General features: G+C 34.9%; 1 protein-coding gene across 2 annotated transcripts in view; it reads right to left on the reverse strand.

The window, feature by feature from the left end:
* Nucleotides 1-11,160, reverse strand: part of SCAI (suppressor of cancer cell invasion) — a 165,950-nt gene that overhangs the window by 1,443 nt on the left and 153,347 nt on the right. For both annotated transcript variants that reach the window (XM_004375660.2, XM_023730733.1), the window contains 2 exons: nt 7,796-7,969; nt 7,511-7,611 (listed from right to left, as the gene is read on the reverse strand). In XM_004375660.2, the coding sequence (XP_004375717.1) occupies nt 7,511-7,611; nt 7,796-7,969 (275 nt within the window). The remainder of the gene's footprint in view (nt 1-7,510; nt 7,612-7,795; nt 7,970-11,160) is intronic.

The following is an 11,160-nucleotide window of genomic DNA, read 5'->3' on the forward strand; positions in this document are numbered from 1 at the left end:
ACCAAAGACACAAGGAAAGTAGTAGCCCAAGAGACAGAAAGGGCCACATAAACCAGAGACTTCATCAGCCTGAGACCAGAAGAACTAGATGATGGCTGGCTACCACCAATGAGCGCCCTGACAGGGAACGCAACAGAGTCCCTGGTGGAGCAGGAGAGAGGTGGGGTGCAGAACTCAAATTCTAGTAAAAAGACCAGACTTAATGGTCTGACTGAGACTGGAGGAACCCCAGAAACCATGGCCCCTGGACTCTCTGTTAGCCCAGAACTAAAACAATTTCCGAGGCCAACTCTTCAGACAGGGATTGGACTGGACTGTTGGACATAAAATGATACTCGTGAAGGGTGTGCTTCTTAGCTCAAGTAGATACATGAGACTAAACGGGAAGCTTCTGTCTGGAGGTGAGATGAGAAGGCAGAGAAGGTTAAGAGCTGGTTGAAAGGACATGGGGAATCAGGTGGAAAGGAGGTGTGCACTGTCACAGTACAGGGAGAGCAATTAGGGTCACATAACAATGTATATATAAATTTTTGTATAAGAGACTAACCTGAAATGTAAACTTTCACTTAAACTACAACAGTAAAGAAAAAAAATTAAATGGATTTGATGCAGGGAAAATTAAAATGAAGGAAAACACATGAGAAGCACCGAAGAGATGAAATTAATGGGCACTGGTGATTAATCATGGAGCCTTGGTGGTACAATGGTTAAAGTGCTCAGCTGCTAACTGAAAGGTTGGCATTTCGAACCCACCAGTTGCTCCACTGGAGAAAGATGTGGCAGTCTGCTTCCGTAAAGATTTATAGCCTTGGAAACCACATGGGCAATTCTACTCTGTCCTATAGGGTCACTATGAGTTCGGATCAACTCGAGGGCAGTGGGTTTGGGTTTTGGTTTGGCAGTTAATTACAGAAGATGGAGGTGTTAAAGATGATTGTAAGATTTCAGGAATGGATGGCTGACAGAAATGTTGGGAGCTACTGGGAGAAAAAAGCAAGGTAAGGAGGAGTTAATTTGGGGACAGGATTAAGTTTCAGGTTTAGGTAGATTTGAGTTGAGGTAATAGAGTAATACACATAGAAATGCCCCTCAATTAACATTTAAAAGTTCAGAGTTGTAGTTTAGATAGATAGGTTTGAGCAGTACATGTAAACATAAAATAATCTGCATGGAGATAAAAATTGAAGCCGTGAAAATAGGCAAGATTTTAAGGATATTAGCAGAGAATGAAAAAGAGTTGAGGGGGATGCTAAAAAATCAGGGGAAAAAAAAGGTAGGAAAGAAATATTTGAAGGAAGAAAACTTTTTTGTAACAACATGAAAACAAAGGAACGAACCAGTTTAAGAATCAGGTAATTCTTGTTTGAAAATTCCTACTCCATTTGGTAATTTCTATACACTTTAATTTTGGCACACATTTAAAATTCCCTGAAGAAGTAAGTGACTCGTTTTCTATGCATGTCACATGAGAGTTCATATATTAAAATGTTACTTTCATCTCTCTTCTGCCTGTAGGCCTCACTCATTACACATCAGAAAGACCAAAGTTAAGTTTCATCATACTAAATACTATAATGGATGAAAAGGAAATGCTCAAAATCTCTAAAAAACAAAGCAAAGCAATAACTTTAATAACAAAACTACTGGGGATCTGTAAGCTGAATAAACATCTCGGCTCACCCAGATCAAACATCTCGCAGAATGGAGAATATTTGTTGAAATGGGTGACATACAAGAGACCTTAGAAGGGTCATGCCTTAGTATTAGGCCTAAATAAGCCCACTACCTCAGGCTACTCTAAATCCACTCCCAAAAAGCTTAAAACAAGCCATGAAAAGATCAAAGAGATTTGCAAGTAATTTAATGCCTTACTGCATTAGCTAGCTCTTCCAGTAAAATGCTGAACAGAAGAAGTGAGAATAGACACTCTTTAAAGGGCAACAACAAAATCCAGAACTCAACATCATATAATTCATAATACCTACAATCCAACAGAAAATTTCTACACATACAAAGAACCAGGAATAGGAGATCCATAAAAACAACAGAAAACAATAGAAACATGCTTAGAAATGATGAAGAAGATAAGATTATCACATAAGGACTTTAGCTATTATATATACGTTCAAGAATTCAAAGAAACATCAATATAATAAGGAGAAAAATGGAAGATGTTAAAAGAACCAAACAGAACTTCTAGAGATGAAAAATACAACACCTGAAATAAAAAATTGACTGGGTACGATTAACAGCAAATTATACACTTGAAAAGAAAAACTCAGTGACTCTGAAGACATAGCAGTAGAAACTATCCAGACTGAACACAGGAAGAAAAAAGACTAAAAAATGAACAGTACATCCATGATCTGTGGGACAATACTGTCTTACATATACATAAGTGATATCCTAGACAGAGAGTAGGAAGGAGGGAAACAAAACAACAGTTTAAGAAATAAAGGCTGCAAAAAAAAACCAAACTGGTTGAAAACTATATCCCAAAGATCCAAGATGTTCAACGAACCCCAAGCAGGATAAACAAACAAAAAAACAAAAGAAAACCACATCAAGGTACATCATAATCAAGCTGCAAGAAACCAATATAAAGAGAAAATCTTAAAAGCAGCCAGAGGAAAATGAGAAGACACATTACACATTCCAATCATTAACAGAACAAGTAGACAGAGAAATCAGTAAGGATATAGAAAACCTGAACATTATAAACCAATTTGATCTAACAGACATTTATATGACACTTCTCCCAACAACAGCAGCATATACATTCATTTCAAGAACGTTTACAAAGATGAACCACATTCTGGATAATAAAACAAGTATCGAGACATTTAAAAATATTCAAATCACACAAAGTATATTCTTTGACCACAAAGGAATTAAATTAGAAATCAGTAAGAGAAAGATACCTGGAAAATTCCTAATTATTTGAATACTAAACAACACATTTCTAAATTGCCAAAGATTTAAAACGAGAGAGAGGGAGACAGAGAGAGACTGTTTCAGATAAATAAGCAATGAAAGAATAATTCATCACCAGCAGATCTACACTACAAGAAATGTTAGAAACAAAGTTATTCTGTAGTAATAAAATTTATTTCACATGGAAGATTAAATCTACAGGAAGAAATAAAGAGTGCCAGAAACGGTAACTATATTGATAAATACAAAAGACTTTTTTGAAAGGTTTCAGATCTAAGCTTAAAAAATATATATATATTTAATTTTAAATAAATTTTAAACATATATAATTGACTGTTTAATGCCATAATAACCATTAAGTTGTATGGTAAACATCATAGGTAGAAGTAAAACGTGTGACAATAATAATAATAGGGTATGGGAGGGAAAAAATGGAAGTATACTGTTGTTAAAAATCTTCTATGTGAAATAGTATAAAAAAGTAAAATAACAGCTATAACATAAATCAGTACTGGAGCTAAAATAAAATTCTAAAAAAAACCCAAAATCTCAATTCAAATGAAGATGAGGCAGGAGAGAGAAAAAAAAGGTACAAACAACAGAAAGGAAAAACAGAAAACAAATAACAAAATGGTAGATTTAAACCAAACCACATTAAAAATAGTACTGAATGTAAAACTTTATCGTCGGACTAGATAAAAAAAAGCAGGACCAAACTAGTGATGCTGAAAAGAATCCACTTTAAATATAAAGATATGAGTTAAAAGCAAAAGAATGACAACAGATTTGCCACTCAAAGACAAACAGAAGAAAAATGGTATGACTGTATTTACATCAAGCAAACTAGGACTGCAGATCAAGGAATATTGCCAAGGATAAAGACAGACATAACAATCCTATATATATGTATGAACCCAATAACAGAGATTCACATACATGAAGAAAAAACAATTGAAAAGAGAAATGGACCAATTTGCAATTATAATTAGAGGTTTTGATACTCCTCTCGAGGATAGTACAAGCTGACAGAATATCAATAAGAATATAAAAGACTTAAAGAACACTTTAAATTAGTTCAACATCAAATTGAACAAACTGACGTTTATATATCACTACATCTAATAATAACAGAATGCACATTCTTTTCAAGTACAGATGGAACCTTCACCAAGATAATTCATATGCTAGGTCATAAAACACATCTTAAATTTAAAAGTACTGAAATCAGACAGCTAAAGCAGTGCTTAAAGGGTAAATGCTTATATTAGAAGAGAAGAAAGGTTTCAGATCTAAGCTTAAAAAACTGGATTAACAACAGCAAATTAAAATCACAGTAAATAAAATAATAATAAAGGTATGAATGGAAATAAAGGAAACAAGAAACAAACGGTAGTGAAAAAAAATCAATGAACTTAAAACTTGGTTCTTTGAAAAGATCAGGAAAATTGATAAACCTTTAGCTAGACTGCAAAAGAAAAAAAGAGAAAGGAAACAAATTATAAATATGAAGCATTAAAGATCACTAGATAGTCTACAGGGATTAAAAGGATAATGGAATATCCTTTGAGATATAATGTCATATCATTGATTCGCAGACTCTGTTACTAAAATGGTAATTCTCCACAAATTAATTACATAGATTCAATGTTGCTGTAGCTGTTCAGTCAATTCCAACTCATAGTGACCCCACGTGACAGAGCAGAACTTCCCCATAAGGGTTTTTGGCTATAATCTTTACAGAAGCAGATCACCAGGTTTCCCCCCCACTCACCCACCCCCGCAGAGCCACTGGGTGGGTGGGTTCGAACTGCCAATCTTTTGATTAGCAAACAAGCACTTAACCGTTGTGCTACCAGGGCTCCTTTCAGATTCAACATAATCCCAATCAAAATCCTAGCAGGCTTTTTTGTAGAAATCAGGAAGCTGATTTGAAAATTCCTGTAGAAATCCAGAGGACCTAGAACAACCAAAACACTTAAAAATTTTGTTGGTGGGCTCATACTACTTGATTTTAAGACTTATTATGAAGTAGAGTAATCAAGGCAGTATTGTATTGGAGGAAAGATAAAATTCATAGATCAATAGAACAGAATTTAGTGTCCAGAAATATCTCTACATATATATGGTTGACTGATTTTTGACAAAGGTGCCAGTGTAATTCAGCAGGAAAAGAATTATATTTTCAACAAATGATACTAGAACAACTGCGTATTCATAAAAACAAAAAAACAAAAAAAAACTTTAACCCTTACCTTACAGCCTAAATGAAAACTAACTCAAAATGTATCACAGATCTGAATGAAAAGCTAGAACTAGAAAACTTCTAGGAGAAAACCTTTGTGGCTTGGGACAGGCAAAGATTTCTTGTATAGACTACACACACACACACACACACACACACACACACACACACACACACACAAAACCTCTTAATAATAATAAAACTCAATAATAAAAAGACAGACCAATTAAAGAAAAGGGAAAAGATTTCAACAGATAATCCCCAAAGTAAGTTATATGAATACCTAAGAAACACATGAGAAGATGTTCAACATCATTATTCACCAAAAAAAATGCAAATTGAACCATAATGAGATACCATTACACACCTACCAGAATGGCAAAGACTGACAACACCAAATGTTTGCAAGGATGTAGAACAATAGGTACTCTGGTACACCGTTGGTGGGAGTGTAAAATGTTACAACCACTATGAGAAAAGGTCTAGTAATTTTATAAAACTAAGCACATACTTACCCTATGAACAAGAAAATTCAAAAGAAATGTCTGTGCAAAGACTTATACAAGAATGTTAATAATCACTTGGGACACTGACCAGGTGTTCATCAACAGGAGAATGAGTAAATAAACATTGTATATTCTGACAATGGAATACTACTCAATAATGAACAGGAACGAGCTACTGATACACATATAACAATATGGATGAATCTCAAGAACATTATCCTCAGTCAAAGAACGTGTACACAAAAGATACATACTATGTGATTCACACTCTTGACTAAGTGAAACTAATCTATAGTGAAAATAATCCAACAGTGTTTGCCTCTAGGGTGGGTGGGACTGACTGAGAAGGGGGACGGAGAGAGATTTCTGGAGTGATGGTGTGTTCTACACCTTGGTTTGGGTTACACAGGTGTATGTATTTGTCAAAAACTCATCTAATGGTACACTTAGTTTTGTGCATTTCACTGTATATGAACTTTACATAAAAAAGTAAACATATATTTGAGTTACTTACAGGCAAGCTGAAGTATTTAGGGGTAAAGTCTACTGATGTCCACAATTTACTTCCAAATGAATAAAAAATAAGATACACTGATAGATGGGAAGAGGGATGGATAGATGGGCAAATATATGAGAAAGCAAATATACCAAAATGTTAACTGCAGAATCTAGATGATGAGCATACGGGTATTTACTATATAATTATTTCACATATTAAAATTATCATAATAAAATGATGAAAAAATAACAATGCTTTGAAACTAAAAGTTACAGAAAACTTTTATAAATGTTCAGGTACATTTGAAAAAGAACCAAATTTTACTTACGGAAGTGAAAATATAATGGCTAACATTTTTAAAACCTCAACGAACAGTGTTGTATAGGTACATGAATACATAGAAACAAACTAAACAGCAAAATAGGCAAAACACTTCCACACATTCTTCAAAGAAGAGGAACACAGAATAACATATATGAAAAGCTGCTCAACCTCAACAGTAATCACGTAAATGAAAATTAAAACCACAATGAGCTACTACTTTACACCTACCAGATTCACATAAAATTTAATGTATGACCGCAACAAATGTAGGCAAGGATTAGAGCAATAGCAACTCTTACACACTGTTGGTGGGAATGTAAATTGATACAACCACTTATATGCCTATATCCTCTAACCCGGCAATTCCACTACTGGGTATATTCCCCAGAGAAAATCTTATACATGTGCACCTGGAAACTGATATGAGAATTTCACAGTGGCATCATTTGTAATAATAAAAAAACTAGAAACAATCCAAATATCCATTATCAATACAGTGGATAAGTAATTTGTGACATATTGTCAAATAAGGGAACCCTACATAGCAGTGGAAAGAAATCAATGAAAGTTAAAGTCATCAACATGGTTCAATCTTAAGAATATTAACACTGAGTGAAATAAAGCAAGTTGTAAAAGAAAATATACAATATGAATCCATCAATAAGTTGTGCAGAAATACAAATACATGTGACAAAACTATGAAGAAAAGTGAACAATAATCATAAAATTCAGGATGGCAGTTTCATTTGAGAGGAAGAGGGAAGGGGATAGGATCAGAGAGGACCTACAGAGGGCCTCAAAGGTAATGAAAATGCTCTACTTCTTGACTGGACGGGAGATATTCAGATGTGACTTATATTGTTAATCTTTGTATCTTATGTATTAATTTGTAAATATTATTTTGGTTTGTTCAAACTTTATTCAATTCAGGTAAACTATAATACGTAATTCTTAAACAGCTAACTTAAATGGTAAAATTGGTCTTTAATGGTATTATTTGCCTACCCGAAAAATCTTGTGCATCCTCATGGTGGCTGAACAAAAGATAAACCTTGTAAGAAGCAAGCGAAGAAACTCATCTCCAAAAAACTGAAGAAATGCCTGATCTGCAAAGAGGAGAAAGGTGACAGTAAAAGGAAGCTTAAATGGAAAATAAATATCAAAGGGAAGGAAAACCTTCTCAATTTTCCTGCCTGGGACGAATACCTTTAAAAATGCAAACAATTTAAGTAACAAGATTAAGCCATAACAGTACATTCTGTTAAGTGTTCAGTTAGATTAGTAGGGTACCTATTGAACGTGAATGAGTCAGTAGCTGGGCAATATCTCGGTTGATTTTTCGAAGATACTCTTGACACTTTTCCCACAGGCCTCTACGCATGCTTGACAATCCAGAGACAAACAGGAAGGCCATTAAAGGATTGTTCAAAAAGAGAGTGAAGAGGCTACCTCGTTGAGATTGATCTGTAATAACAAACATGTTATATACAGACAACAGTTTTATAAACGATAATAGATACATTTGAGGAACATTTTTGTATACTGATAACCTACAAAATTAAAGCTATATCATTAAATCGTAATCCAACAAACCAGATTCTGCATGCAACTACAAAAACATAGCTCAGGTATGTTGCTTTGTGCTGAACATTAGAACCTAGTAAACTTAAGAGACATGGAAAATGAACATATTCCTTAGCACTTTTTACCCAAGTAACAAATTTCACCAAAACAGAAAGTGCTGGACCATAGACAATTCATGATAGAAATGTCTGGTGAATACTGGAATAGCCAATCTTCTTCATTTCCCTTGATACTTGTTATTTCTCTGCCTATTCCTTAAATATCAGCATTTTCTCTCTTTGGCCATACACATTGCTGATTTCATCTACTCCCATGATGTCATTCTATTTTCCTGATGATTCCCAGTTTTCTCTCTGCAGCCTAGATGAACACCTTAGGTCTAGAATTGTGCTGTCCTGCAGTACCTACTGGGCACTTAAAATGTGACTAGTCCAAACTGCAATGTGCTGGTTAAGTGTAAAACACACACTGGATTTCAAAGACTTAGTACAAAATGATACATTATTAACACTGATTTCACCAGTTTCTTTTAGCTTTTTTTAATGTGGCTACTAGAACATTTTAAATTAACATGTGACTCACATTATATTTCTATTGGACAGATTGCTCTAGACCATATATTCAACCTAGCTCTCAAACTTAACATGTCAAAAATTGAAAACAAATTCTTTCCCCTTCTGTTCTCTGTAAATCTGCTTCTCATCAAGTATCATTATTTCTACCAGCACCCCAGCTAAACATCTGGGAATCCATTGCTGCCTCTTCCCTTACCCTTACATTCCCACATCTAGTCCATCAACAAGTCCTGTTGGTTATATGGCCTTCACATTTTTTGAAGCCAGCTACCCAGTCATTGTACTAGCTCCAGCCACCACCATTTCCTTGCTTGCATCAATGCCCCTCTCCAACTCATTCTCCACAAGGTTAGCTGGACGCCCTTTCATGGTACTCCTCTGTTTAGAATCTTTTGATGGCGTCCGTTGTCCTCCACTTAAGCCTCTTAATAAACCTTAAAAGGCTTTTTAATAATGCAACTACACAATTTAAAACTCTACCCTTTAGCTAGAAGGAACTACTTTAATTTCTCTAAATGTGTCATAAAGACTCTTACTTCAGGGCCTTAGCAACACGTTATTTCACTGCTGGGACACTCTTGCTCAACCATACCCCCATTCCCAACTAATTCCACATATCCTTCATATTCATTTTAGATATCATTTCATCCACTTCCTTCACCCTCAAGTGCTAGTCAGGTGTTCCTCTTTTGTGTTCCACTAGCTTCCTCCTATGAAACATTTATCCACTTAACGCCATTGTCTCTGTCTTTTCCTAGACATTTGGCTCTGTGAGCACAATAACTGTGTTTCTCTGGTTGTTATGTTAGCTCCAGTAATGTTTGTAGAATGAATAAAGTAACTCTTGGCTAAAGAGAGAACAGTAGGCTTTAGATGCCAAAGGTGCAGGAACGCAATCTGTTATTCCAATTACTTGGGTATTCGCTAGTTTTGCACCGAGATGGAGCGCCAACTCCCTTTTGCAAAAGTGACTGGCAATAACGTCTATGGATAAATCCAAAATATTTCTCAAAAAAGAATTTTGAATCTGCTTATGTAATTAAACAATTCATTTACGGTATTAAACGTTTAAGCTTTATAGCACAAAAGATACAATACTGGACCAAAAAATGTTAAGGATATGTAATACAAATAAGTTTATTAATAATAATGAAGTCAAAACATATTAGATATTTATTATGTACCCGGTATTATTCTATGAGTTAGGTACTATTATTATCCCCATTTGACAGATGAAGAAACTGAGGCACAAAATGGTTAAGTAACTTTCCAGGGTCACACAGCTAATTAGTGGCTCAGTTGATATTAAAATTCAGTCAGTTTGGCTCCAGAGTCCATGCTTTTATCCTCTACACAATAAAGCCTTTCAGACTAAACAATCTTGGTAGTAATAAATTAGACCATGTGATTTTAAATAACGCTGCGTCATAACAGGACAAATTAATAGCAAAAAGTACTCTTGAATAATAGAAAGGTGTTACATTAATCCAGAAATAATAAGAAACAGGATAACAAAGTCCTCAAAGCAGGAGAATTTTACCGTTGTTTGAAGGTAAGTTCTATCCCTTAGTATAGGATAATTTGACTTTCAGATACATGAACTTAATAATATTTCTACATGTTTTTCTCTGTTAAATAGCAGAACTTACCTTAAAACAACGGTGAAAGTCTCCAGCTTCTCTCAGGCATTCAAATGCTGACCATCACTTCCTGTGTCAAACTATGTCAGCAGACAGGACTTCTGGCTGGGAAGTAGCAGTAAAATGCCATCTCCCACAGAGAGACATCAGCACTATTCACAGTTAGGGAGATAGTGAAACAGTGACAAGTACTGCTAAAACAGTGTTAAGGTTTGTTTAGTATTTTACCTAGCTAAAATGACTGGGAGTTAGAATAAGATTTTATGTGTTATTTATTAAGGATAAATTGTTAAGGACAAAAAGTCTTTTATTTCTCAGCCTTCTGAGAAATGGCTACAACACTGACCTGTCTCTCTGGCAGACTTAGAGGAGGTTCTTTTATTTTCAAAGTACAACAAAGTAAAAATGTGAATAAAAGAAACCCTTTAAGTTGTGCCAGTTAGGTTATCCTAACTCTTAGGTACAGGGTGAGAAGCTTTCCAGACCAGAAATCTAAGTCTTAAAAGATGCCTAAAATATGTAGCCAAAGATAAAAGAAATCATGCTAGATAGATGCTATCTTAGCTTTTGGACAAACACCTGTAAAACAAATTTAAAAACTCACAAATCATGAGTTCCCCAAAAGCAGGGGACAAAACCACCCTCTTCTCGGGATGATTTATCACATCTCTCAAGGCTTAACGGTAGCACAAACTAGGCTGTTGGCAAGCCTTCTGAGTGTATTTCAGATCGACACCTGCCACATTAAATACTCTAAGTCCAGGGAACACAAAGTAGAGTAAGGATATTGTTGATGTGTTGTGAGATTGTTAACCATTGTCAGAGGGCAACATTTGTAGTAACTGTTAAATGGGAG

Source organism: Trichechus manatus, unplaced genomic scaffold (assembly GCF_000243295.1).
Source record: "Trichechus manatus latirostris isolate Lorelei unplaced genomic scaffold, TriManLat1.0 scaffold00038, whole genome shotgun sequence".
Lineage (NCBI taxonomy): Eukaryota > Metazoa > Chordata > Mammalia > Sirenia > Trichechidae > Trichechus > Trichechus manatus.